Here is a 27568-nt window from a genome sequence, read left to right as displayed (position 1 = left end):
GGCAAACGTCCCTTGGATGTTTCATCACTACAAGTGTATATATATATATATATGCTGCAGTATATACATATATATGTATATGTAGTTTCACCATTTTTGTTCTTTCTTTGTCAATTTTTGTTAGGGCAGGTGACCAGATTATTTGCTCGAGAGGTGGAGCTTGCATCTCTCTCACAGTATATACATGTTTCTCTGAATTGAAGATAATTCAAATAGCTAGAAACTTACAAAAAATCAAAACATATTTATCTTTCTTATTATGTAAGATGTTATTATATCATTAAAAACTAATGACACAAATTCGATCCGCTTTCTAGAGGATGTGATTTTATGTTAGACATTTGAATCTCTAGCACCAACAACCGGCATTGAGGACGCTCTCCATCGATTTTTAATATATATCCCCAGATAACATCTAGAGAAGGTCGACATTGCTGGAATGTTAGCACCACTGAGAAACGAAATGGAGCCGCCGTTCGTGTGATCTCTTCCTTGTTGAAAACAAAACATAAGTCTCCCTCGACCAATTTTGCTTCATGCATGGGGACCACTACCTCTGGCATAGGTAATGGGCGGGACAAAACAATATCAGCAAGCGTCCTCACTATGTCAGGCGAAGACCCAGACGCCGCCATAGCGGCCAAGGCTGCAGCCACCTGTGCACCAACCCAAGCAAAACGACAAAAACCCTAGAGAGCGTTTTGTGTGTCCTTCTCTTATGGGATTAAATAAAGGATTAAAGACTTAGAAGTGTTTGCAGTTTGGTTGAAAGTCAAATTACAAATTTAACCCACTTGTGATTATAAGATAATGAAAACTTATAAAGGGTGACTCGTCGTTCTTTTATTTATTTTTATTTTCAAGTAACTTACATCAAAAGATTTTCATAAAACAACTAATTATTTAAAGAGTAATTAGGGGCCCCAAGGTCCCTACTCGAGTCCTTTTAGCTTAAAATATTCCACTCATAACAATTATTAATCATGTTAATGATCTTTATCTATAAGAATGGGACGAACAAGTAATGACAAAACACGATCCTGAGTGTCACCATCTTGAACGCCATGTCCATCTCCTTGCTGGTATATGCATTGGGCCATTCTTACAAGGTTTATAGCGCTTTCAACATATATTTTTGATAAGGGAGAAGTTAAGATCAGTTGTTCTTTATTCATCTTCTTCCACGTCGCACTAATCGAAGATCTTATGTATTCACGAGCATCATCTTCATCAACTTCAACATCGGTTTCGTTCATATAATATTCGATTGATTTAGGAACATCACCTCTTTTTAGCTCATTCTGTAACATTTTAGAAAGGAAGAAAACAGAGAGTATAATGCATGAAGGTCTGGAAAGTTTTGCACTGTATATTTCTGTACTACTGCACGATACAAGGAGGTTTACTTTATACACACTCTGCTCCAACAAACTAACAAACTAACAAAATCCTTTTACCTAAAATAGAAAGCCAGCTAATTAACGTAATATGTGCAGAAAATAATAAAAGAAATAGGAATAGAATACAAGTAAAAATATAATAGGCAGAATGTTATCCTTGTACAGAACGACTTGTGGTTGTTGTTGTGGGTGGAAAACGACTTGTAGCTGCTGCATGCTCAGTGTCTAATAGCCCCCCACAAGATGGAGAATAGAGATTTACTATTCCCATCTTGGCTAAGTGTGATTGGAGGAGAGAAGACGGTAGTGCTTTTGTGAAAATGTCTGCTATTTGGCAGTGAGAGGGGACATGGGTAGTGGTGATACTACCCTCTTGGATCTTGTCTCTGATTAGGTGACAATCCAACTCGATGTGCTTCGTTCGTTCGTGGAAAACTGGATTTGCAGCGATGTGGAGGGCTGCTTGATTGTCACAGTAGAGGAAGGCAGCTTGCGGATGTGAAACTCTCAAATCAGTGAGCAAATATCTCAACCAAGTAAGCTCAGAACATGTGGAGGCCATGGAACGGTACTCGGCTTCAGCTGAGGAGCGGGAAACGACAGATTGTTTCTTTGTCTTCCATGAAACCAGTAAGCTACCAAGAAGAATGCAGTAGCCTGTAACCGAGCGACGAGTGTCGGGGCATGAGGCCCAATCAGAATCACAATATGCCTTGAGCTGGAGCTGAGATTCAGATGATAGTAGAATGCCTTGTCCAGGGGCTGCTTTAATATATCTAAGTATATTATGAGCAGTAGCTAAATGTGTAGTTGTGGGATGATCCATGTACTGACTTAAGAGCTGGACAGGGTAACAAATGTCAGGCCTAGTGATTGTTAAGTACAGCAGACGCCCAATCAACCTACGATAAGAACTAGGATCTTGAAGAGGATCACCAGAAGTTTTGCATATCTTAAAATTTTGGTGGAGAGGCAGCTTGAGAGGCTTGCTGCCAAGTGTGCCTGAGTCAACTAAAATGTCTAAGGCATACTTCCGTTGGCATAGATGGATCCCTTTTGAAGATTGGGCAACCTCCAATCCAAGAAAATATCGCAAAGATCCAAGATCTTTGATTTTAAAATGATTGTTAAGGAAAGTTTTGAGGGAAGCAATGGAGGTTGGACAATTTCCAGCAACGATAATATCGTCAACATAAACTAGTAAGGCAGTAAATGAAGTGCCATCTAGTTTAGTGAAAAGGCTGTAATCAACTTTTGATTGCTCAAAACCAAAGAGAATAAGTGAGGAAGAGAACTTGGAATACCATTGTCTCGAGGCTTGCTTGAGACCATAAATGCTCTTAAGCAGTTTACATACTTGATGAGGGCCTCCTTTGTTGTAGCCTGGTGGTTTGCGCATATAAATCTCCTCTTCTAGGCTGCCATGGAGAAATGCGTTGTTGACATCAAATTGGTGAAGAGACCAGCCTCGGACAGCAGCTACAGAAAGTAAAACTCGGACTGTGACCAGCTTAGCAACTGGGGAAAAAGTTTCTGTGTAGTCAACTCCTTCTTGTTGTGTAAAACCCTTGGCGACAAGCCTTGCTTTCAGCCTCTCAATGGTCCCATTAGAATGGAATTTTGTTTTGTAGACATATTTACAATCGATAGCTTCTTTTCCAGGAGGTAAATCAGTGAGGATCCAAGTATGATTCTGTTCTAAGGCTTGCAGTTCGGTGTTCATAGCTTGACACCAGCCAGGGTCTTTCAGAGCTTGCTTATATGTTTGTGGTTCAGAAACAGTGGAAATGGAAGTAGAAAAAGCAGTAAAAGAGGGTGAAAATTTCTGGTAAGTGAGAAAATTTGTTAAGAAATAAGGATTACCAATGGCGGCAAAGATTGACTTGGACAACAATGGTGATGAAGCAGAAATTGAGGCTTGTTGACAGTGAAAGTCTTGTAAGTACTGTGGTGCTCTCCTTAGTCTTGTTGACCTGCGAGGTGGGGTGTTAATAGCAATGTTGGGGGAGGAAATGGCACGGGTAGGTATGGAAAGTGGAGCAGTGGGAATAATTTCTGAGTGAGAGTGATTTGGTGCTGTAGAAGCTGGAAAATTAGAAGGTGAGGATAAGTTGGCAGAATCTGTTGGAAGGAGAGGAATGGAATTGGAAGTGTAAGTTGGGAAGTCAAGAGAATCTGGTAGGGGTTGAGTAAAAACCAGGTTAGGTGCATTGGATATGGTAGAGGTGGGTGAAGGCAATGACTGAAATGGAAAAACTGACTCATGAAAGACAACATCCCTAGAGACAAAAGTGGATTTTGTGGCAAGATCAAGGAGTTTATATCCTTTGATACCGAAAGGATATCCAAGAAAAATGCACATGCGACCTCGGGAATCAAACTTTTTTCTACCATGGGAAAGAGTAGTTGCAAAACAAAGAGATCCAAAAACTCTTATGTGAGCATAAGTGGGTTTGGAGTGGAAGAGAAGCTCATATGGAGTTTTGTTGTGAAGAATGGGACTAGGAGTCCTATTTATAAGGTAAGTGGCAGTTAAGACACAATCACTCCAGTATTCAAGTGGCAAACTAGCTTGAAATCTTAGTGCTCTAGCCACGTTGAGCAAGTGTTGATGTTTTCTCTCCACAACACCGTTTTGTTGAGGAGTGGCAACACAACTTTTTTGATGTATAATGCCTTTAGTGTTAAAAAAATCTATCATTTGGAATTCATTCCCATTATTACTTCTTAAGACTTTGATTTTAAGGTTAAATTGAGTCTTAACCAGATTTGAAAAAGATGTGATCCATTTTCTGGTTTCTGCTTTGTTTTGAAGTAAATAGAGCCAAGTGCTTCGAGTGAAGTCATCAACAATGGTTAGGAAATATTTGTAACCATTATAGGCAGTAACTGAGCATGGTCCCCAAAGGTCGCAGTGTATGATTTGAAAAGGTCCAGAAGTCTTATGTTGACTATAAGGAAAAGGAAGACGATGAAGTTTAGCCAAAGGACAAATGTAACATGGTTTGCTATTGATAGAGGAAATATTATCCTTGACAATAGGATCGGAAATTAAACTTAAACATGGAAATGAAAGGTGACCTAGGCGACAATGCCAAAGGTCAGTGACATCAACATTGGACTTAACAGAAGCTGAAACAGTAAATTTGGTATGTGGAAACTGTGAAAAAGTGTTGACAAGAGCTGAAGGAGAGACGACAGTTCTTAACAAGTGGTACAAGCCATTCCGTACTTCACCCTTCCCAATCGTTGTCCAAGAGAAAAGGTCCTGAATGAAGCAACAATCAGATAAAAAAACCAGACAGCATGTGAGAGAGTTAGCCAATTTCTTGGCTAAGATTAAATTAAAATGGAAGGAAGGAATGCATAGAACCTCGGTTAGGCAGAGTGATGATGTTATTTGGACAGTGCCAATGTGGGTGACAGGAGCTTAAGTGCCATTTGGTAACTTAACAGAATAATTAACATGTGCAGTGATTTGAGTGAACAATGAAGTGCAGCAGACCATATGGTCTGTTGCACCTGTGTCGATGATCCAACAACTATCAAGTGAGTGAAGAGTGTTGTGTGTGCAGGTAGAGAGACAAAAAAGAGTACCAGAGAGATGGGAATGCGTGGAAGGCTGATTGGCAGGTTGATGATTGGACTGAATCTGTTTAGTAGATAACTGAGCAGCAATGGAAGGCTCCCTTGGTTGAAGTAAGGCTATTAACTGCTGATACTGTGACCTTGTGAGACCCACTCTTTCATCACTAATTTCCTCAAGATTAGAAGCAGAAGATAACATAGATTGAGTAGCAAAAACAGCAGAGCTATGGGGCTTGTTAAAGAGTTTATGGCCTGGTGGGTATCCATGCAATTTGTAACACTTCTCCATGGTGTGTCCAGATAAGTTGCAGTGAGAACACACGGGGGCCTCGGCATTACCAGCTTTGAAACATGTTTCAAAAGTGTGGCCTGAAATCTTACAATGGGTGCAATAAGGTCGGTCTTTCTTTGAAAGGGGTCGTGACTGAGGTGAGTATTTGGCATTTGGAACAAAAGGTCTTTTAACAGCTAAGGCCATGGAATCAGGGGAGGGGGAATGAGAAATGAGTTGATGTTGATGTTCCTGTTGTTGGATGAGGGAAAAAACTTTTGTAACAGCGGGTAAGGGATCTAGGAGCATGATTTGGTCACGAACATTGGAATATGTATCATGTAAACCCATAAGAAATTGAAATACACAGTCACGCTGGTATCGGTCTAACAGTGTTTTCATGGTTCCACAATTGCAAACGGGGATGGGGTCATATATCGAAAGCTCATCCCAGAGAGTTTTTAGCTTACCATAGTAGACACTTACAGAGTCATGGTCTTGGAGAAGACTGGCTAGGGTTTTCTTGAGCTGGAAGATGCGGGGGCCGTTCTGTTGGGAGAAGCGATCCTGAAGATCAGACCAAATATCACGCGCATCATCAACGAACACCACGCTAGACTTGATGGAGGGGCTGATCGAATTCTGGATCCACGAAACCACCATGTCATTGCAACGCTCCCAAAGCTCAAAGAGAGGATCTGCGAGGTCAGTTGGTTGGGGGATTGTACCCGTGATGAACCCTAATTTGTTCTTAGCACGAAGTGCCCGTCGCATAGCGCGCGACCAAGTGGGGTAATTATCAGTCGTGAGTAGATCAGTGACTAAAATCACTGCTGGATTGTCTCCATGGTCCAGTCGAAAAGGATTGTTGGGGTCACTCAAGTTCAAGTAACGAGCCATGGTGGGATTGATGGCACGAGAGGTGTTTGCGGAATTGTCTGTGTGGGTAGAAGAAGAATCGGCAGAACTTTCAAGAGGGTCCTCCATGGTGGGATTCTCTCAGGCTCTAGATACCATGTAACATTTCAAAAAGGAAGAAAACAGAGAGTATAATGCATGAAGGTCTGGAAAGTTTTGCACTGTATATTTTTGTACTACTGCACGATACAAGGAGGTTTACTTTATACACACTCTGCTCTAACAAACTAACAAACTAACAGAATCCTTTTACCTAAAATAGAAAGCCAGCTAATTAACGTAATATGTGCAGAAAATAATAAAAGAAATAGGAATAGAATACAAGTAAAAATATAATAGGCAGAATGTTATCCTTGTACAGAACGACTTGTGGTTGTTGTTGTGGGTGGAAAACGACTTGTAGCTGCTGCATGCTCAGTGTCTAATACATCCTGTGTTTCAAAATACACATGATAAGAATATTACGTTCCGCCACGATCTTTAAACAAGAGAAACATATAACTTTAAATAAAATCTCTAAAAAAATATATTTTATGCTTTAAGTACTAACCATTATTCTCATTCTAGACTTTGTCATTCTTAATTACACCTGCTGTGGTGACACATTTTAAGTGAATTCATATGTCTAATACTTAATTAGACAGGTACTTAAATTATATGCCACGTCAGCATATATGACTAGAAATAACAAAGTCTAGAATATGGAACAACCTTTCCTTTTATGACTAAATAAAATTATTTAATTCTAATGATAATGATAGCTAAACACATCATGTAGTTCTAATAACTTTTTTTAATGCTGTTCGTGTGGGGTTCACATGAATGACCGCAAATGATCAGCTTCATGTTTTCAAACAGGCCGGGGATCAGGGCATTAAATGTGTATATTTTGGTGTAATGTATTGGATGCATGCAGATGATGCAATTTGCAGCCAGCATAAGTACCTTAGAGGTTCCAAGATCATCAGTAAGCCTTCCTATCAGTGATGACCAACGGATTATATCTGGGTACCCTTCCAAGCACTCCAAAGCTTCCGTAGTTATTGGATTCGTGACAAGAAAATATGCATGCACCAATACAACTGGTGCTGCAATTGAGATCCATGCATTCTCTATGTATTCTTCAAAGCTTGGTTTATATCCGGTGTAGAACCACTTAGCTTCCAACATAAAAGATCTACACAAATCTACCATCTGAAAACATTTATAATGGAGCAAGCAATGAAGATCAAAAGAGTGAGTGATCAGTATATATATATATATATATATATATATATAATAAAAACATGACCAATTTATAAGAAAGAAAGTAGTTTGAACTACATATATTAATCTTCATGAGTATAGAAGCCAATTCAATACCACTTTCTTAAGGTATCGAATGATGTGGAATCCTTGTTCCTTTAGCACGTCGAAAGCCATTTCGTTGACGGCGTTGTGGAGAGTAAGGAAACATATCTTCATGTAATATGGGAGTTGATCCATTGCATTGGTATCCCATCTGGAAAGCAAACAGAATTTATAAGTACTTCTTATGTCAAAGATCATGGCCTTATATATAATAGTTAGCACTAACTGTGTATTGCCATTTAGTGCATACCTCTCCATGGCATCTGTGAAGAGCTCCAGTTCTTCCAAAGAACCATATACATCATAAACATCATCTATTATTGTCATCAGTGTGATGAGCTTTGTCAACATTCTCCTACAATATCCAAAATTAGGCTGAAATATTACTCCCACTGTCCAGAAGAAATTCTCCATCAACCTATCCCTCGCAAAGCTCAACGTCTCTTCCAACCCAGTACTCTTCCACCACCTTAACGAGAATCAAATAAGGGATTATCAGTTTTAGAGTAATAACAGAGTGTTTTTTTTAGAACCTTTTGAATGAAAAAGTACATGCTTTTTTTACCTTGATGCTTGTTTTAGATCTTCTTGATGGGCTGCTTGTACCACGTTGAAATCCAGTTCTGCAAGTTTTAGCAAGAGAGGGTTCATGCCTTCTTTGCTCCTATATACATCAATATACCACCTTGTTTCCAACCTTAGCATCCTCCAATGGAGTGGAAGCTCTAGAGCATGGCTCACCATGGCAGAAAGATTTTGGTCTTTGCTTTTCTCCAAGTAGCCTGTAAGATGCTTGATTGAAAAATCTCTTGCTTCTTCCAAGATACCTTCACCATCTATTAAAAGGAACGAGGCTTCATACAAACCCAACATTCCCTCAATGTCGTCACAAAGGCGTGTCAAGAAACTTCCCTTTTCATCCTTGAAACTATTGAAAATCTCTGCAATTAACAAAGCTCACAAGTTTTAGCCATAAAGAATGGATATTATGACTGATCCCACATTTATTAATTTTTTGTTTGGTCGTTTACCTTGAGGCACATTATATCCATTTTGTCTTAGCAGTCTAAACCCAAGAGATGTGGCATATAAACTCTCCTTGCGCATATCACCACCACCATGAGTAGTATTGTATATACTTTCCAAAATGCTCTTTATTTCGTCCTCGAAGTGGTAAGATAATCCAAGCCTTTGCAAGACATCAATCAGCTCCAGTTTCTTCAAAGGATCAACAACTTCCTTAAACATCATCCTCAATTCTTCCTTCAGCTTCTCAATTACTTGTTTTGTGCATGACTCCCCCTAGAAATTCAATTTTCACATTATTAATCACGCCAGTACTAAATCTAACAACAATTACAAACAGTGGTACTACTAGTACTACGGCTACTAAAACCAGCAATAAGAATTAAACACAAGTACAAAGTGCATGTACCACATACATATTCACTTCTCAGTGATTGAATATAATCATAGGACCAAATGGTAGGTCGGTAATCTGCTGAACGTCGAACAGTAATGGAGTCGGTGCTCGAGTTGTTTAGGATTGTCGTGCTTTGTAAAGGATGATGATCAGAAACATTGCCAGCTCCTGATGGTATAGGTGAGATGGGATTTTTAGATGGGAGCAATCCTCTAGTTGGATTGCAAGTTCGGACTGAATCAAGAATTTGGAGAGACATTGAGAAGAATTGTAGGCCTTTATTAGTCAATTAGCTTGGTTTTTTGATTGAATGGGTGAGTATGGAGCATGCATGCATGCAGTTATATAGATATGCATGAAGAACTTTAACATGATTTGATTTGTAATTTTTTTTTATTATATGAATTATGACCCATTATATCATATTTATTCTTAATTTATATATTATATTTTTTTATTATTATGGTATATCATATTATTAGTGCGTTCTAAATGCCATTAATTAATACAATGCGCCGGCAACATATTCATAGTGGCGTTTAGATAAATGTTATTAATTTATTTAATGTGCCGCCAACATATTATTAGTGGTATTTAAATAAATGTCTTCAATTTATATGATGTGCCAACAATGTACTAACAACAGTATTTATGATAACACCGCTATTTTAATTAATGGCGGTGTTTAAATAAATATCGTTAATATATTTAATATGTCGCCAACGTAATATTGATAGTGTTTAAATAAAGGCTACCAATTTATATAATGCGACAATAATGTACTAACAACGACGTTTAGGTCGGTGAAATTTGACTTTTAGTTTTATAAGTTTTAGGTTGGTGAAATTACAAATTGGGAGTGAAAGCTAAGGGGCGGATCAAAAGAGCATTTAATTCTAATTATTTTTATAGTTTTATTTTTTTTTAAATATTTAGTAAAATTTTATTATTTATTTAATAATAAAATATTAATATTTTATAAATTAAATTTAATAGTTTATATGATTTTATATTAGGCATTTAACTCTCTAGTACTGTTTGGAACTGTGATGGCCTCCCATACAAAGTTGCCTACCAATAAAAAAAAAAAAAAAAAGAGAAAAATCAATAATGGTGTTCTTGTTTGAAACTATATATGATTGATGTGCTGTCCCATAAGAAGTTGTCAGAGAAAAAAAAAAAAAAAGTAGGAATGGAAGAGTCAATAAAATAGTCCTCGGTCCTCGAGTTATATATATTTATTACATATATATAGCTAGCAACAGAAAATATAAACTCTTGACAAGATTTGGAACTTGGAATTAGTCAAATTTGGCCAAATCGATGTTGGAAGTCAGTTTTGGGAGAGCGCCTCCCTACAATTTATTGCAGGACTTATTAATTATTTATATATAGTCTGTCATTAAGAATGCTTAAGGTTAGTTTGAATTCAGAAATTATTTTATTTTATCATTATAATTTTTTTAAATTTTTACATAAAATATAATAAATAATTTAATTTTTTTAAATTTTAAAATAATAATAATATTAAAAAATAATATTTTAATAATATTTTATTCAACTTTTAACTTTAATCTAAAACCATCTCATCTCATTTTACTGTCCAAACCGGTCTTTAGAAATATATCTTTTTTCTTTTGTTTTAAATGCAAAACAACAATGATGAGGATTCCCTACAAATTTTCGTTGCAAATATTTTTTTTTTACAATTCGATGAGATAAAACAAAAAATGATATAGAAACTGTCTCCATATTATAGAACATGATGCAGAATGCCCAAGATGAAAGTAATCCAAAGTTTTTAAAAACCACCACGACAATCAAGAGATTAAAAAACAAGAATGAAGCTTGGATGCGGAGAACACTCGATCGAGAGTCAAGACAGCCATTTTAACTTCACATCATTTCATTCTAGAATACATTCGGTGTCCGTCCATCGTTACAAAACCCTTTATTAAATAAGAATTTACGTGTTTTGATATACACACAGGGTGATGCTACAGCTCCCGCTGGGGGCTGTAGAATTATTTTATATATTTTTTATTTAAATAATTTTTTATATAAATTTTTTAATATTTTAAAAAAATAATAAATTTAAAATATTATTAAGAAAATATTTTTTTAATCAGAAAGTAAAAAAATCTATATTTTCTTAATTACGAAGTTTACTTCATGATTAAGAAAGTATTTTTAATAATATTATGATTTTTTTAAATATTTAAAATGGACATGCTACAGCTTCGCTGGGATTCCTGTTGGGCTTAATATGTACTCTTTAATGTGTATTTTTTTAATTTATTTTTTATATAGATTTTTTTTACACTTTTAAAAAATAAAATAAATTAAAAATATCATTAAAAAACACTTTCTTAATCAGAAAGTAAAAAAAAAATTATTAAAAAATATTTTCTTAATCACGAAGTAAAATAAATATTATTTTTTATTCTATTTCTTGATTAAAAAAATATTTTTTAATAATATTATAATTTTTATTTTATTTTTTAAAATATTTAAAATTATTAATAATATTTATATTAAAAAAACTAAAATAAATAAATAAAAAAATGTTACATGCCCAGCGGGAGCTCCCAGCGGGAGCCCCCAGCGGGACATGTAGCATTTTCCATACACATAATACATGAATCAGCACATACCACAAAGCATTCCTGGATTGCCTCTGTCTCTGTGTGAGAGAGAGAGAGAGAGAGAGAGGAGAAACGTCATGAACTATCTATATGGTTATAAGAATATATGCAGACAGTATTCTAGGGGACATTCAAACAATACATAGATCCCCTGATTCCAATTATATTTATCAATGGCGAGACCTGTATCGCAATTTACATTGGAGGAAAATCACATGTTTTCAAATGTCACGGCCAGAAGTAAGAATGTCCTACTAAACTTCATTTGCTTTTAGAACAGCCCAAAATTTGATACAGGTCAGGATCTTCCATGTCCAAAAGGCAAAGGCGTACGCTTCAGCTTTATCAACAGAACCGAGGCGCAACGCAAATACCCTGCTGAAAAAAGGGGCCGGGATGAGAATAGAACATAAAATTTATGCTTCGCCTCTTTTAAAAGAGTAAGTTGGGACTTGGGAGTTTAACCTCGAGAATTAGAAAGAGGAGGTGCCGACTGAAGAGTATCCAGCAGCTTTCATCTCCTTTAAAGTCCCAGCTAACCAGTCCAAGCCCTCATAAAGCCCATCTCCCCTAAGCGCACAAGTCCCTTGTATGTGCCATTTTCTGTTCTTTAGTTCGAAGAGACCTAGTCCTTCACTTACTTCCATCGGTGTCATTGCTCCTTTCTGAACAGGAAAAAAAGAGAGATCATCAAGAAAACATCATGTATAACTGTTATTTTTCTCCTTTATTTATTTTTTGGGTCCGTACAAGGAAATTTCTATGATAGTAAAAATCATTGCATCAGAAGATAAGGCCCGAGGATAATGCCTCCAGCTATGGAAGTCTGAAACATGCCTCATTATTATCTATTTATATTATATATCTATATTTTGTGGTCTGCATTAGTGACAAAGTTATTGAAGAATGAAGTCTAAAAAAAGCACCAATTTTTTTATTTTGTTAACAAAATAAAATTGCTAGGTCAGCTCTGACAAGCAAATTACAATATCATCACCTTCTTAATCTCTTTTTTTTTTTTTTTTTTGGGGGGGGGGGGGAATTGTACACTGAATCAGTACATTTGAGCAAGACGGAATTAAAATGGCATCACCAATTGAAAAAGAAAGGTGATGGCAATTGAGAAAGCATCTGTCCAGCGTTATTCAAGTTGTGATTGAGATTACAAGAATGAGAGGTTGATACACGATAAGACAAGTCAACAGGATCAATTCAATACACATGACAAAGTAAGGAAAACCCAGTTCTAACCTATTATGAATTATGAGCATCAACCTCATTTGGCTCTCCTTTTTGGCTTTTAGTTTCTGAAACTAGAGAAACCTAAACATGCCATCACTGGGGTGATTGTAGCAATATATATTATTTAGTTTTCAATTCAGTTGCAGGCCCATGAAATCTAAATTCTTTATATAAATAGAAACCAAGAAACGAGACAGACCTCTTACTCCGAGAAAATGATTGCTTTAGAAAATATTCCAAACACTTTCTGCAAGGCACCGACTAGCAGGTAGGTCTTTAATTAATACATACAAGCACAAGCCATGCAAACATGTAATCTTATATCATTCAAGTACAAGAAATATCAGATACCAATAATAAAACCTACCATGTCTTGTTTATTGGCAAACACCAGAATAACACTGTTGAGCATAAATGGATCCTTGATGATGGCCTGAAAGAAAATTATCAGGGGTTAACTGAGAATCCATTACCCCAAAATTTTTGTTGTATTATATCATTCTGAATGTATAACCTGAAATTCTGCCTTTGCTTTTCCAATTCTCTCTCGGTCTAAAGAATCAATGACATAGATCTGCAAAGAGACATGTATGAATTTCATCAATGTATAAGCATGAAATCTGTGTGTGTGAGTACATATATAGGAGGAGGGTGGTTGGGGGAGAATTAATGACTACTTTTTATTTTGTTAACGAAGTACTAGTTCATTAGAACAACTAGTTCGCCTAAACCCAAAATAAAATTCACCAAGACCAGACAGAAAAACCGAGTAAAAGAAGCAGAAGATAATTATATCATTCCATGTGCCTTCAGCTTGAATACGTGGTTGAAACTACTGACTAATAACTGGAATAACATATAAAAGTGAACATAATAAGGCTATCAGAAACTAACTTGAAGTAGATCGGGCTCTTTCTAGTACGTTTCCGGTTATTTTTCGTTTGACAGCCAATCGGAATGCTACTGTTGCTGATTTGTTTAATCGTTCCAATGGTATATTGCAATGAAGGTTTGTTTAACTAGAGCTGTATAGGACTGGGAAATTGATGAGGTCTCTGATTTTTTCAGCTTCTTACACTCACTGGGGTTTGGGGGTAATGAGAGGGATAGAATGTTATTGAAGCATACGGGTAATAAAAAGTTCTCGGTACGGTCTTACTAAAAGGTGTTGACTGCTCAAGCATTGTTCTCCTTTTTCTTGGAAGAGTATTTGGAGGTCACATGTGCTTTCAAAAGTCGCTTTTTTCATATGGACAGCATCACTCAGGAAGACACTGCGGATCATTTATTACTGCACTGCAAGGTGGCAAAGGCACTGTGGGAATGTGTTTTCAGTAGACTTGGGATGGCTTGGGTGATGCCTATGAAAGTAGTGGATCTACTTGCATGTTGGACCGGAATTCAAAGTTCTCCTCAAGTGGCTGCTGTGTGGAAGATGGTTCCTTTGTGTCTTATGTAGTGTATTTGGTGGGAAAGGAACAAGAGATGTTTTAATAACAAGGAGCAAACTATGGAGGAAATCTGGAAATTCTTTGTGTTTTCTTTATGTCAATGGTTTTCAGCTATGGTGCTTAATGGAGATTCTGTTCATGATTTCTTGTTTTCGTTTTCTTCTTTATAGAATGTAATTAGGTGTTTTCTTTTTTATACTTCATGTATGCATGGGCTTCGCTTATTTCATTCGATAAATAAAATTCTTTCTTACTTATAAAAAGTAAAAAAATAAAAATCTTGAAGTAGAAACATGTTCCTTCGTTGCATGGTGCAAAAAGAAAAAAGAAGGGGGGAAGGGAGTGATTAGCCCCCAAAACTAAGAGAAATTATATTTGTAGTCCTAGGGTATGCATGCCCCACGCACTCTCTATGGAATAAGTGGGTAAATCTAGGACCCACATAAAAGAATCACTTTTTAAAAGTGGACCCACCTTTTTCAAAGGGAGTTAATGGACTTGCACATCCTAGGACTGCATCTAACATTACTCCAAAACTAATCATAATCCAGGAAAAGATCACAGAAGTTAATCATTACCAGCCCATCCGTATTGTTAAAGTAATGCCTCCAGAGTGGCCTCAACTTCTCTTGTCCACCAACATCCCAAACGGTGAATATTACATTCTTATACTGAACTTTCTCCACATTGAAACCTACAATAAACCAGAAAAATCAAATTGTATATCCACCTTAACATGATAGTCACCATATGAGTTTCAAATGGAAAAACAGATAAAAAGTGTGAGAAGTCACATAAGCAAAACAATTTCCAAGATGAAAAACCAACAGTCGCCTACTTATTTAAAAATTAAAAAAAAAAGGGAGCCCACAAGAGTATGTCAGGGTGGCAGCTTTTCCTGCAGCAATGGTGGCCCCTAACAGGGTATTCTGTTTGGTGCAGAAGAGACTGCCTCCCTCAATTGGCTACAATTTGTTACCAAATCATGTATTCAAAGGAAAAACATGAAATTCTCAGAATGATGGTAACACCAGCCAGGCTTCCCCAGATTATCTTCCCGAGTAATCTAAGCTTGTGATAACTAGTAATAAAATACAAATCAGGTCATCCATTTTTAGCACCAACAAAAAAGAATAAAATAGCTTATTGAAAAATAACAAAAGGTAGAAAAAAAAAAAAAAAAAAAAAACGAAAAACAAAAAACAAAAAACAAAAGGTAGAAACCTAGTATCACTTCTTTACACGAAGGGCAATATCAATACTTGACTAAACTGATGGAAACATCCCCATGAGAACAATAAGTTGTCTAAAATATACTGAGTTTTCTACAACTTTGCTCTTCTCCCGAATTGGGTACTTGTCCTTGTACACTTTTTTGTGTACTTGGAATGCACTATTATTATTTACCTTACAGACAACCCTTGATGGATGACAATCACCATTACCAAGAAGGGTTTGTTCACTAAAATTCACTACCTTGAACTGAGAGGAAGAAAACAGATTAGTGAACTTAAGGAAAAAAAAAAAAAGATAGATTAGTGTAGTGTTCTTTTCATCTTACCAAGAAATGAGGCCTTCTGTATATTTTCAACTTGTATCGTTTCTCCTTTTCTTCATTATCCCATGGTTTATCAAGGAGAAAAAATATCTAATTGCATAGTTCACTTTTTATTAATCAAATTTTTTTTTGAGGGGGGGTGGGGCAAAAATTATCTGAAATATTGCCATTAAATCTTTCATTTTTCATATGCAGGTATGCAGGAGTGGAGAGAAGAAAGCATGATACTACTTGTCTGAAGGGATACGTGCTGTAAAAAACTAAAATGTATGTTACAGATGACACCAGCAAAACATAAGCCTACTATCAAGTCATGACCACACATAACACAAATCCATTCCCATGGAAGAGTATTTGGAAGACAAGCACCCCTGAAGGCAATTTTTTCTGTATGGGTAGCTTCCTTAGGGAAGATCCTCACAATAGACAACCTACAGAAACGCCACATCATAGTCATGGATTGGTGTTGTAAATGCAAAAAGAATGGAGAGTCCGTAGATAATCTATTACTTCATTGTGAGATTGTTACGACCTTGAGGAATGGCTTCTTTGCTTGGATGGGCTTGGTTGGGGTGATGCCGAAAAGGGTAATCGACCTCCAACCTTCTTGGCGAGGCATCCGGGGCAACCCTCAGATTGCAAGAGTGTGGAAGACGGTTCCAATTTGTCTATGGTGGTGTATTTGGAGGGAGAGGAATGCAAGAAGCTTTCAAGATTTAGAGCGGTCACTAAATGAGCTTAGAAGTTTATTTTTCAGTACTTTACTCCATTGATCGATTGTAATTGATTTTAGTGGCATGTCTTTCCTGACTTCCTTGTATCGTTAAACTTGCATGCATAGGCGATGCTCTTGTATATGTCCCGTATACTCGGACTTTTGTCTATTTTGTAGATGTAAAAGTTTGGCTAATACTAGGTGACCAAGTTGATAAGTTTTGATGGGATTAGGTGACTCAAATGATAGAGTTTATCCTATCATTAAGTTGGTAATTTTGGATGAATGTAAATTATTGATTGACTTTATCTATAACAATATTAAATTTATCTAGGAGGCATTAGAGGAAGTTTAGATAAGTTATAAGTGGAAAAACCGAGTCCCAAAGAATCTGCACTTATTTAGAAAAGAGGCTGATCTGAAATATGTTACTGCAATGAAGAGTTATCGCGAAATGTCAGCATTCCGTCAGAAGACGACTTCGCGACTGTCAGCAGAATCCTACTGAAACTAAAACTGCTTTCAGATTATTTTTTTAGAGGATCCTACTGGTTAGGATCTGTAGAGATTCAGATCTAGATATTTTCTAGAGCACTTTTTAGTGTACATTTTGGTGAGAAAATTTTTTGGAGAATTTTTATATTGTTTCTTTCAAAGAGTGTGATCGTGCTCCATGTTGGAGAATTGATTGGTCGAGTTTCAGCCACTGGAGTTCTAGGAGAAAAGTCAATGTTTAAAGATCGTCAGAGGTTCTGACTGCTACTATGGTAGAAGACAAATGGGTCATTTGTCTGGTCAAATAAGAGTGTCAATGGACAAAGGTTTTGTAATTCAGCTTTACTTGTAAATTGATTTTCAAATAATAGAATTGACTTTTCTAGGTTTGGCTGCCCCGTAGAGTTTTACATTTAAAGAGTTCTTTAAAGTGTTTCCTTTCGATACCAATATTGGTGTTGTGCACTTATTTTATGTTATTACTTAATTATTAAATAATTGCATGATTAATGACTAACCAATTTGTTGAGTGAATTGATAGATATTTCCGCTGCGTTACAATACATGGGTACTTGGATAATTTCATATTTTATGCTCAACAAAATTTTGTTTACCGATAAAAAAATAAAAAGCCAGTAAAGCATCAAGCCTCATATAAAAGTATCACCAATTCATGTTTTCATGAACAATGTGCCGTACCAATCGTAGGAACAGTTGATAAAACTTCTCCAATGTGCAACTTGTACAGTATAGTTGTTTTGCCAGCAGCATCCAGGCCGAGCATCACAACCTATGCCAGCTCAAATAATTACTAAAAATAAGAAGAGGCTCAAAGTATGCAACATAATAAATGTGTTCATATCATGCAATTGACCACAAAATAAACACCTAGAATTCAGGCATACAGGATAGACATACTAAAAGAAATTTTCTATACTTTTTAAGCCTGTATTCAGGGTATGGCTAGTTGTCCTTCAGGACAAGAGCAGATTTAAAGGAAAATGATTTTGTAAGAGAAGTAATCATTTAAAAGAGAAGGGGGAAAAACACAGCACACATATATAACCAGGGATTCAAGAGTTAAAATATGGTTGCAACAGAAATATACTCGTATCAACAAGGAAAATATTAGCATAGACAAATCTACAAAACCATTCTGCAGTAAATTTCACTATTCCCACCCTTTACCTACAGGCTATAGACTGAACAATCAAAATATATTAGAGGTAACTTCAAAAAGTTGCCAAAATATTCAACTTTCATAACAAAGAAATCTGAATAGGAACAGACAAATTGCCATTGATTTATTAACAGATAGCTGTCTCATTCTGATCTAGGTATACTACAAAAGCCTGTCTAGACTGACAATCAGTACCCTCGTATAAATAAATACTCTCACGCAGAAGCTGGACCTCTTTTGGAGTAAATAGGTTCCCCTTTTGGAGGGATTAGAAACAAAGACTCGAACAAGGAACACTTTGCTCCACATTCATTATGATTGCTCCTTGATACCATCATATATTGCTCAAACAAATATTTTTTCTGTCCTATTAACCAAGTCATACACTAATATTGAGCTATGTATGTACAAACTGTCTACCAAGCCTACCCAAACACGTTGGCCCATCCCTCTAAAACTAAAAACATTCTGTCTACTCTACTATCCTGATCATCTATTGTGATTAGCTCATTATTATCAAACTCGTACAAGTATGTCAGTGAATGCTACTCTGTGTTCAACCTGTGTTAGCTGCTCTAAGAGCCTCCTGCTGATATCATGCTCCCAAATTTGCATTCGACTCGCACTCTTTACTCAATGGATCTCAGATGATATCCATTGGGTAAAGAGAAGCAAGCAAAAGAAACAAATATGACATAGGAATGATTCCGTTCCTTATCGCTATTTTATAGTAAAAAATAAGAGCTCATATACTTCTTGAGTACATATGGGATCAGACAGCAGTCACATTTTAACCATGTAGGCCCAGATTTGTTTTTAGTGGTAAATAAAATTTTATTGATCATAAGAATAGGCAAAGCCCAAGTACACGGGTCATATACAGGAGCAATGCCTAGGAGTGATGTTCTAGTGATAAAAGAACCATTTCATTTAGGCCCATATTATAGGCAGCGCACACTTGATATTTAGCAAACACAGATACATCCAAAGAGTGGCAGCTTGGCTCTCTTGTCCTACCAAAAATAGAAAAAAATTTCTTTTGAGTTGTGTGGAAAAAAAAATGAAGCTGAATCTAAGAGAACTAGAATTCCCCATCCAAATCAGATCTTGGAAAGTTATTTTATCATTACTTTTCACCTACTTTTTACTATTATTCACTACTACTCAATATTTTATCATTATTTTTTCACTACTATTAACAGAATATCTGAGATCACCTCACTACCCAAACGCAACCTAAAACTCTGACTCAACAAATAACTAATCTCATGCAAATTTCTTAGAACAAAAACCATCAAGTTCAAGAACTGGACTAATAAGGATTCTGCAGGAGGCGCTCAAGTAAGTCAAACATGATTAAGAACACTTACCATTGCCCTTGATGATTCAAAATTGTTACTTGAAAACAGCGCATATAAGTAGCTATTGATGGAAAATGGGAAACCTCAAAAACCATTGTTTTCATTTCTAAAAAGAAGCATTTCGGAAGTAAAAACTGCATTTAAAATCTAGGGGTCATTAAAAAATATAAATCAGATTAGTTAATATGACAATATATTTTGGGTGTAATCTCTGATAAGATTGTGCTTTATTTTTTATAAGTAAGAATGTGCTTTATTTTCTAGCTACTTATCTACTATAATATATAAAAGTGTTCGCCTCTCATGCTAATTTGGAGGGAACATACCACCAAGACTAAGACCTTTACCACTTGAGCCAACCCATAGGGGTTGTTTTTTTATTTACAAGAATTTTACTAAGAATGAAAGTCTAGGCGGCATGGATGTTTTTAATTGGTGGACTAGATTATCCATTCTAAAAACTTCAAAACATCATACTCCAACCTAGCATGGATGAAAGCAGATGTGTCACGTCTACGATCTTCTTTTCTTGGGAGTTCTGTCCTCTTGTCCACAGTTTCTGCATCATAATTAATTGCGTGTTGCATGATTTTCAGAGCATTCAATCATGTGCTTTACAACAGATTGATGTAAAGAACTTAGATACGATTATTTTATTAAATTTCTGAGTCTAATTTGTTATAAATATATTGTTCTAAGCCCTAGGCAAAGCACGTGCGCACCTAACCCTAGACTGAAATTATTGGGCAGTGAACTATTGATTAATTCATAAAACACGAAGACAATAATTAAAAAAGATAATGCCTAAATATAGCAATAATTTCAATGTCCCTGAAACCAAATGGCAAAAACCACAAGAACCCAACATTAGGTCAAGAAACGCAAGACTACTAGCCAATCACAGCAATCCCATGATAATAAAAATCTTTAATTCAATAAAAAAATGTATAAACGGAAAAAAAAAATCGAAATAAAAATAACCCTACAGATAACAAAGGAAGACAAAAAGAGCGCTAATCCACACCCCTGCTGATAAGATTCTCATGTCCGAATCACAAAAACAATTGAAATCGAAATCAAAATGCAGAAGAGAAGAGGAAGAAAGAGAGGGAGGGAGTGTGTGTACCCGCATCTCGGTGTTGCCGAAGAAGGTATCGAAGAGCTTGCGAAAAGCTTGGCCCATCAGAAATTTCAATCTACCCTGTCTCTTGCCCTCTCTCTGTGTGTATCTCTCTTAGTTGTCCCAAAGCTTGAAAGCTCTCGTCGATCACAAAGAAACGTCTACCTTTGATTTGGTTGGATGAAGCTTGCGTTTGCTTTTTCCTCTATTACTCGGTCTCTCTCTCTCTCTCTCTGCTAGTCGTTTGTTTTTACATGCTCTCTTTATGCTGTTTCTAAGAAAAACAGGGGCTTGTATTGAAAAATATTTCATCCCAAAATTCTAATTTTATCTCGTATCATTTTATTTATAAATATTATTCAAATAAAAATATTTTTAAACTAATTATTACAATTAATCATTACAACTCTTTTAAATTTTTAAACAAAAAATAAAAAAATAATTCAACTTTTTCAAATCACTAAAAATATATATATATTAAAAAACTATATTTTAAAAGTATTTAAACTTTATGATATTTTTTATTCAATATTTTCTCTCTCATTTTCCAAAATCTCATAAAACGAGATCTTAACTTAAATTATCTCACTACTATTCATAAACTATCTTACTATTATTTATAAAATTATCATCTCATCTCACTATCTAAACTTGCGTTGAGTATCCTCCAATTCCGACGTATCGTAATTATGTTTTTTTTTAAGAGAAATGCTAGAGCCCTCGAAGAAGAGTCCCGAATTTTGCATCCCGAATGACGTGGAATGAGCCACGTGGTCCCTTTAATTATGAAAAAACCAATTTGAATTTAAAAACAAAAAAGGTCCTCTTTCATGGGTCTCTAATTCTCCCGGCCTCCTTCGTTTTTCTCCCTCTCCCGTTCCTCCCAAATCTTTTCTCCCTCTCCCATTCCTCCCAAATCAAACCTCCTCTATAGAAGAATATATCATCCCGTTCAGATCTCTCCCGAAAATATCAACCTCTTGTAGATCTCCTCTGCTCTTTCAATGAAATGCCATCATTTCATATTTCCTTTGTACATCTCGTTCCATCCATCCCTCCCTCGAAGAAAGGCCACGACTCCACCCTCCCTTCCAAATCAGAAACGACTTGAAGGCATGGAGCATCACCATTGAGTTGAATCGTTGCCATCATCACCTCCATCCATCGAATTCGTGACTGTAACCTCACCGTTGAGCCACCGTCGCTCCATCCCAAAGTCGGAAACCCTAAGACCTCTGTCGCCTCCCGTCTGTTGGACTCCCCGAAGCCTGAGGCCAACCCCCTCACCACTGAGCCTACCATCGCCGCTGGTTGTTACGTTGGTGCAGATCTCTATTTACGCCGCGGTCTGGTTCCCTCACATAAAAATCGAGGTTGTTACTCTATATCTATCTAGAATGGAATTTCTTCTTTGTTTTAATTTTTCTTGCATGAATTATCCCTTGAATTACTTTATGGATTTGTGTTTGCTAAGATATGAATCATGCTCTATGCGATAGCTAAATCGAGCCTCGAAAATCCAGCTGAAATGCAAAGTTGTTTAGAGAGGCCAAAATATTATTCGTGCATAGAGAGGCCAAAATATCCCTTTTTGCATCCCATTTTGCTTTCACTTCCATAGCTTTTGGGCTTTTTCCATTGATCAACTGTCTCTTAGTCCTTCCTGAATGTTGGTGATCTTTTTGATGAGTATGAGATGAAATAAATTCCTCTAGTCCTTTACCTGCAGCTTGAACCACCATTGTCGGGTCCTCAAAATTATTCTTAAATATTAGAGCATTTCTTTTAATCCAAATCATTCTCATTATATATACCACCAAATCTGCCTCCTCAGACTTCTACTTCCATTTTAATTTCTTTCATAGTTCCGAGAAGTCTATCTCTAGGTTGTATTTTCAACCCATTTCGACATATTTAATATAGATTGGTTGAAATAATCTAAAGGATTGTTTTCCAATTAACACAATTTTATATCTTAATTATAAACATAAATTATATCAATTAAGCACATTCACGTCTAAATTTATAACAAAATCAATATCTATAACTATGATTAGAGTTTTAAACTAATTTCTCTTTGTATATAATTAAGTTTATAATAAAATCCAACTAAACATGTCTAGGCAAACAAATGTTGGATTAAGATTTCATTAAAATTGGATTAAAATTTAAGAAAGTATTCAACTTGTGCCATTGGCAATTTGGCGTTTAGGAAATTATAGAATATATTTGAAGTGGAGAAAAATAGTTTAGTTTTATAAAATTGGATTAAAATTTAGGAAAGTATTTAACTTGAAATACATTGGCAATTTGGCATTTAGGAAGTTAGGATGTATTTCAAATGGAGAAAAACAGCTTAATTTAGGAAAGCATGAATCATTGAACTGAATTGGTTTGGGTATCTGGAATCATAGCATGAATTAAGTGGAGAAAAACTTGGGCTAGCTTTGGTCTCTGGAATTTGGTTAGGGGCTAACTTGATTTCAATCTATACAAAGTCAGCCAATTTGCAACCATGGATTCAATGCCTTTGGGCGAGATTAGACATGTTGTATATGCTATGAGTTTTATAATACATAAAAAACCACAGCTCCTGCTTAAATGTCTTGGTTTGCTAATATGTGTTCTTTGATTTTGCAGGCTGAGTATTCTTGCAGGTTTTTTTGTTGGTATGATCTGAAAATACCACCGTATGGTGAAAAGAGAATCAATCGACTAAAAACCGAACTTCAAAAGATACAACTAGCAATGGATATTGAAACAACTCGACATCGACTATAAATAGAGACTGAGAGGTGCAAGAGAAAACTTGAAAGTGTCAATTTAGTTATAGTAATTTCAATGTTGTGGGTACTTTGTTTAGGATTTTATTTTGGAAAATTTTGTGAAAACAATGTGACCAAGATGTAATTTGTTTATGATTTTGTATGATTTTTTGTTTTTTGTTTTTTTTTTGCTTAATTTTGAGCCTTTTAATGGTACTCGCATGTCACTCTTTATAAAGCTGGCTGGTCTTCTAGATGATATAATGTAGATCAGACCTGTCCTGTAGTTGTTTGATGAATTCTTTTTTTCTTGAATGTGAAACGCATTTTCAATGCATTGATTCTAGGGTTCAAGAAAGACAAGCAGAAGCTTGTTTTCTTCCTCCCAAAGATATACATATAAGAGGAGTGCATCTGCTAACCATTATGACATTAGTAATTAATCAATAAAGGTAAGACTACTACTACTACCGAATAAGGCTGGCAAAGCAACCAGGAGAGCAACTTTAAGTGGTGCATCAAATATATACATCCTGTAATTAACAAAATATGAACCTGCTCAAGTAAAAAAAATCTCATACACCCATGTAATCACCTAAATCAGAACAAATACAGAAAGATAAAGTTAAGTGGTGCATCAAATATATACATCTTGTAATTTACAATAGCCACATGTCATCTCCACCAAAAAATGTCATATAATATGTATTACAGAAAAAGCCAAGGCCATGGCCACAATGTCTGGAATTTACAATAGCCACAGGTCATCTTCACCAAAAAATGTATTACCAAAAAAGTCATGGCCACAATGCCTAGAATTTACAATAGCCACATGTCATCTCCACAAAAAAATGTCATCTCCACAAATAAGAATTCATTGATGGAGCAGTTGGTCTAATATGAAGACCCTCCGTTGTGTATTCTTGATCAGGTGTGTACTGTGAGTGACATAAAAAAAATATGTTAAAAGAGCCAACACACTAAAAATATGCCCCTAAACCATAATGTCGTTTAAAATACCTGTGAGGAAAGAGCAGCCCGTTCAATACCAAAATAATTTGTAGTATATACTTGATTAGATGTGTACTGTGGGTGGCATAAAAAAAATGTTAAAAAACCAACACACTAAAAATATGTTATACCATAATGTAGTTTAAAATACCTGTGAGGATGGAGCAGTCGGTCTAATACCATAATAATCTATATTATATACTTGATCGGGTGTGTACTGTGAGTGGCATTAAAAAAATGTCAAAAAAATCAACACACTAAAAAATCAATTTAACTAATAATGTAGTTTGAAGTACCTATGAGGAAGGAGTAGTTCGTCCATCACCAAAATAATCCGTAGTAGTTGAAGGAGTTGTAAAAAAAGCTGGCGCATATATCCAAACTTGACTTTGTTGATCTTATATCCATTTAATTCGAACAATGATCAATACAAAATATAATAATCATAAACAACAAAAATAGTACCTGAGTTTGAGGAGCTTCAGTCTGTGTGCCGCTCACATTGCATTCATTTGGTAAGGGACTACTTCGCTGTGCATTGGAAGAAATATAATAATTTATATTTTTAAAAAAAATTATAAGAATTTGTTAAATATTTGTTGTATACAACATTAATAAAAAGAAACCTCAACTTCGCCATGGTGCAATCTCCTTCTCGTGCTTGGTTTCTTAAGACTTTTCTCAATGGGGTGCACTTTTCTTCTAGATGGCGGTCTTCCCTTACTCCGAACTACCAATGGGCTCAGAACTCTACCCGTCGTGTCCTCCATTGAAGCCATTGGATCAACTGTGTTGGTAGTATCATGATCGACGATCCCAGGGTACTCTAACTTCAACTTTTGTAGCTGGCCAATCAATTTCACACAGCTACTCTCGGCCTTTGAAGCATTTGAACACAGTTCATAGAAGCAATTTTGGATCCTATCGTATCTTCGGGCATTGTGGTTGCTACTTGTGTCATAACTACTTTTGATGAAAGTGTATTTTCTCTTTACATCATTTCTTCACCAATCCAAAATGTATTTTGATTGAACTATATGCTTGCCTAGCTGAGTCAAGATACGAAGAGCATGTCTGCATAATATACCCCTAAACTCAAACAAATTACAACTGCATTTAACATCAAAGGGATCTTCATTAACTTTGACAATGTAGTTTGCACGTTTTAATAAGTTATCATACACTTGAACTTCATCGACAACTACGAACTCATATCTACCGCCCTCACATCCCATAAACGAGGTAGTCAAATATAGAAATCCCCGCAATTCCTCTTGTACTTCTTTGAATTTTACAATTGTGTATGTTTTTTGAAATTGTTTCTCTAGAGGATAGCAACTGATGCAAGGAATCTCAGTGTTAAATGAACTAAAATCAGCAATTGCTTCGTTCTCTACCTTCCTTCTAAGGGCTGAATCGTACTGATCAACAAATTGTTTGAGAGTTGTCCTAGAATTAACATAATCATCGAAAAAGGCATTCATGCTTTCACTTCGCTGTGTAGTTGACATTCCTGCCCAAAATGTATCTCTAACATAGGCCGGCACCCAAAAACACCGGTCACTATATAGTGATCCCAACCATGCATTCTCATGCAGATCATAGGTATCGAGCAAATCACGCCAACGTTCTTCGAATTCATGTTGGCTTAAAGAGTCATACACGTACTTCTGTAGAGTACTTTTGATATCCTCATATCGAGAATGTGAACCAAATTTCTCAGGAAGTTTTTTCATTATATGCCACAAGCAGAAGCGATGCCTAGACGTTGGAAACACCCTTGAAATTGCAATTTTCATTGCCTTGTCTTGGTCTGTGATGATTGCCTTTGGCGGTTGGTCATTCATACATTTCAACCATGACTCAAACAACCACTCAAATGTATGTGCATCCTCATTGGAAATCAATCCGCATCCGAATAAAATTGACTGACCATGGTGGTTCACACCCACAAACGGTGCAAAAGGCATCTTATATGCATTAGTTAGATATGTTGTGTCAAATGTAATCACATCCACAAATGATTCATATGCAGCTCTACTCCGGGTGTCTGCCCAAAATACATTCTTTAATCGCATCTCATGGTCAACGTCTATCTAATAGTAGAAATCCGGATTTCTTTTTTGCATATCTTGAAAATATTTACATAAAGCTTCAACACCTCCAACCTTGAGACGAAGTTGTTGTGCTTTGTCAATGTAATTTCGACACTCTTTCTCCCCGAATGACACATTTTCGTAACCCCCTGCCTCAACAACCACATCCTTGAAATTTTTGGACATTCGTATTCCTGCCTCATCATTTATTTCGAACCTCTTAGCCACACGAGCATCAACCTTCTTAAAGCATCTCATATGTCTTGCCTTTCTAGGACTACAAATGTGTGTGTGTTCCAACTTTACTTTAGATAGGGTATATCCACCTTCGCCATTCATTGTAGCATTAATCCTAGTCATACATCCTATCTTCTCTGTTTGTCTTGGCTTGAGAATATTGGCAGCCTTACTCTTTGATGTGCCTTGTCGCGCACATACGAATGTAAGCCATCTGACATTCCCATCATCTCCTTGTTTAGAATTCCTTTTACACACCTCAAACCCCTTCTGCTTACCATACTTCTTATAGTAAGACCAAACTTCTTCTATCGGTGAAAATTCCATTCCAACCTTTGGCTCTTCAATGGTTTCATCACACTCATTATCTGAATGTACCACCTCATCATACTCATCATCTGCATGTCCTACCTCATCACCCTCATTTTCTGCATGTCTCGCGTCAGAATCCATTGCAAATCCAACCTTTAAATTATCTAAGAAGATGCAAGATTTAAAAAAAAAAAAAATTATGGGTTTGATATTGCAACCAGATTCAATTAAAGATTAAAAAAAATTCTGGATTAGAAATTGCAAATTTAGCCGTATTGGACCATCTTTTTCAAGGCCTAACGATAGTATGCATAGACAAAACCAAGCAATCATTACAACTCATTTAAATTTTTACATGGAAGAATTTTCGGTAATGTTAAAAAAAAATTCATTGCTAAGAATGCACTATATATTTGCTATGATTAAGACC

General features: G+C 36.0%; 3 protein-coding genes and 1 long non-coding RNA gene across 5 annotated transcripts; all 4 read right to left on the bottom strand.

The window, feature by feature from the left end:
• Nucleotides 1-986: 986 nt before the first annotated feature.
• On the bottom strand, nt 987-9209 carry LOC109012529 (myrcene synthase, chloroplastic-like). The gene is made up of 7 exons (XM_018994232.1): nt 8970-9209; nt 8559-8829; nt 8093-8468; nt 7778-7996; nt 7540-7678; nt 7123-7371; nt 987-1301 (listed from the first exon to the last, which is right to left on the bottom strand). Exons 1-7 carry the CDS (start codon nt 9207-9209, stop codon nt 987-989), a joined length of 1809 nt encoding a protein of 602 aa, XP_018849777.1.
• Nucleotides 9210-11603: 2394 nt separating this feature from the next.
• Nucleotides 11604-21032, bottom strand: LOC109012478 (ADP-ribosylation factor 1-like 2). Of its 2 annotated transcripts, none has more exons than XM_018994144.2 (7): nt 20724-21032; nt 17756-17846; nt 14867-14982; nt 13352-13411; nt 13205-13270; nt 12061-12260; nt 11604-11973 (listed from the first exon to the last, which is right to left on the bottom strand). In XM_018994144.2, exons 1-6 carry the CDS (start codon nt 20778-20780, stop codon nt 12069-12071), a joined length of 582 nt encoding a protein of 193 aa, XP_018849689.1. In that variant the 5' UTR covers nt 20781-21032; the 3' UTR covers nt 11604-11973; nt 12061-12068. The 2 variants fall into 2 exon arrangements, with proteins under 2 accessions (XP_018849689.1, XP_018849688.1); XM_018994143.2 differs by having other exon boundaries at nt 11604-11970; nt 20724-20993.
• Nucleotides 12605-13197, bottom strand: LOC118344887. Its single transcript, XR_004798595.1, has 2 exons — nt 13037-13197; nt 12605-12933 (listed from the first exon to the last, which is right to left on the bottom strand). It is a non-coding gene; the product is annotated as an uncharacterized LOC118344887 (long non-coding RNA).
• A 4465-nt stretch (nt 21033-25497) lies between the features above and the next one.
• Nucleotides 25498-27279, bottom strand: LOC109012530 (protein FAR1-RELATED SEQUENCE 5-like). The gene is made up of 2 exons (XM_035686615.1): nt 26640-27279; nt 25498-26543 (listed from the first exon to the last, which is right to left on the bottom strand). Exons 1-2 carry the CDS (start codon nt 27277-27279, stop codon nt 25498-25500), a joined length of 1686 nt encoding a protein of 561 aa, XP_035542508.1.
• Between the last annotated feature and the right edge of the window lie 289 nt (nt 27280-27568).

This window comes from Juglans regia, chromosome 16, assembly GCF_001411555.2.
Source record: "Juglans regia cultivar Chandler chromosome 16, Walnut 2.0, whole genome shotgun sequence".
NCBI classification, from domain to species: domain Eukaryota; kingdom Viridiplantae; phylum Streptophyta; class Magnoliopsida; order Fagales; family Juglandaceae; genus Juglans; species Juglans regia.
This window is presented reverse-complemented; position numbering and strand designations above follow the sequence as displayed.

Excerpts from the sequence above, each read along its gene's own strand:
- LOC109012529 (XM_018994232.1), bottom strand. The coding sequence starts at position 9,209 with ATGTCTCTCCAAATTCTTGATTCAGTCCGAACTTGCAATCCAACTAGA. Across the intron at positions 7,997-8,092 it reads GATCTAAAACAAGCATCAAG|GTGGTGGAAGAGTACTGGGT; the intron begins GTAAAAAAAGCA and ends ATTCTCGTTAAG. Across the intron at positions 1,302-7,122 it reads ATGATCTTGGAACCTCTAAG|AATGAGCTAAAAAGAGGTGA; the intron begins GTACTTATGCTG and ends AAAATGTTACAG.
- LOC109012478 (XM_018994144.2), bottom strand. The coding sequence starts at position 20,780 with ATGGGCCAAGCTTTTCGCAAGCTCTTCGATACCTTCTTCGGCAACACC. Across the intron at positions 17,847-20,723 it reads TCGGCAACACCGAGATGCGG|GTTGTGATGCTCGGCCTGGA; the intron begins GTACACACACTC and ends GAGCTGGCATAG. Across the intron at positions 13,412-14,866 it reads TTAACAATACGGATGGGCTG|ATCTATGTCATTGATTCTTT; the intron begins GTAATGATTAAC and ends GTCTCTTTGCAG.
- LOC109012530 (XM_035686615.1), bottom strand. The coding sequence starts at position 27,279 with ATGGATTCTGACGCGAGACATGCAGAAAATGAGGGTGATGAGGTAGGA. Across the intron at positions 26,544-26,639 it reads TGGAGGTGTTGAAGCTTTAT|ACACCCGGAGTAGAGCTGCA; the intron begins GTAAATATTTTC and ends TATTTTGGGCAG.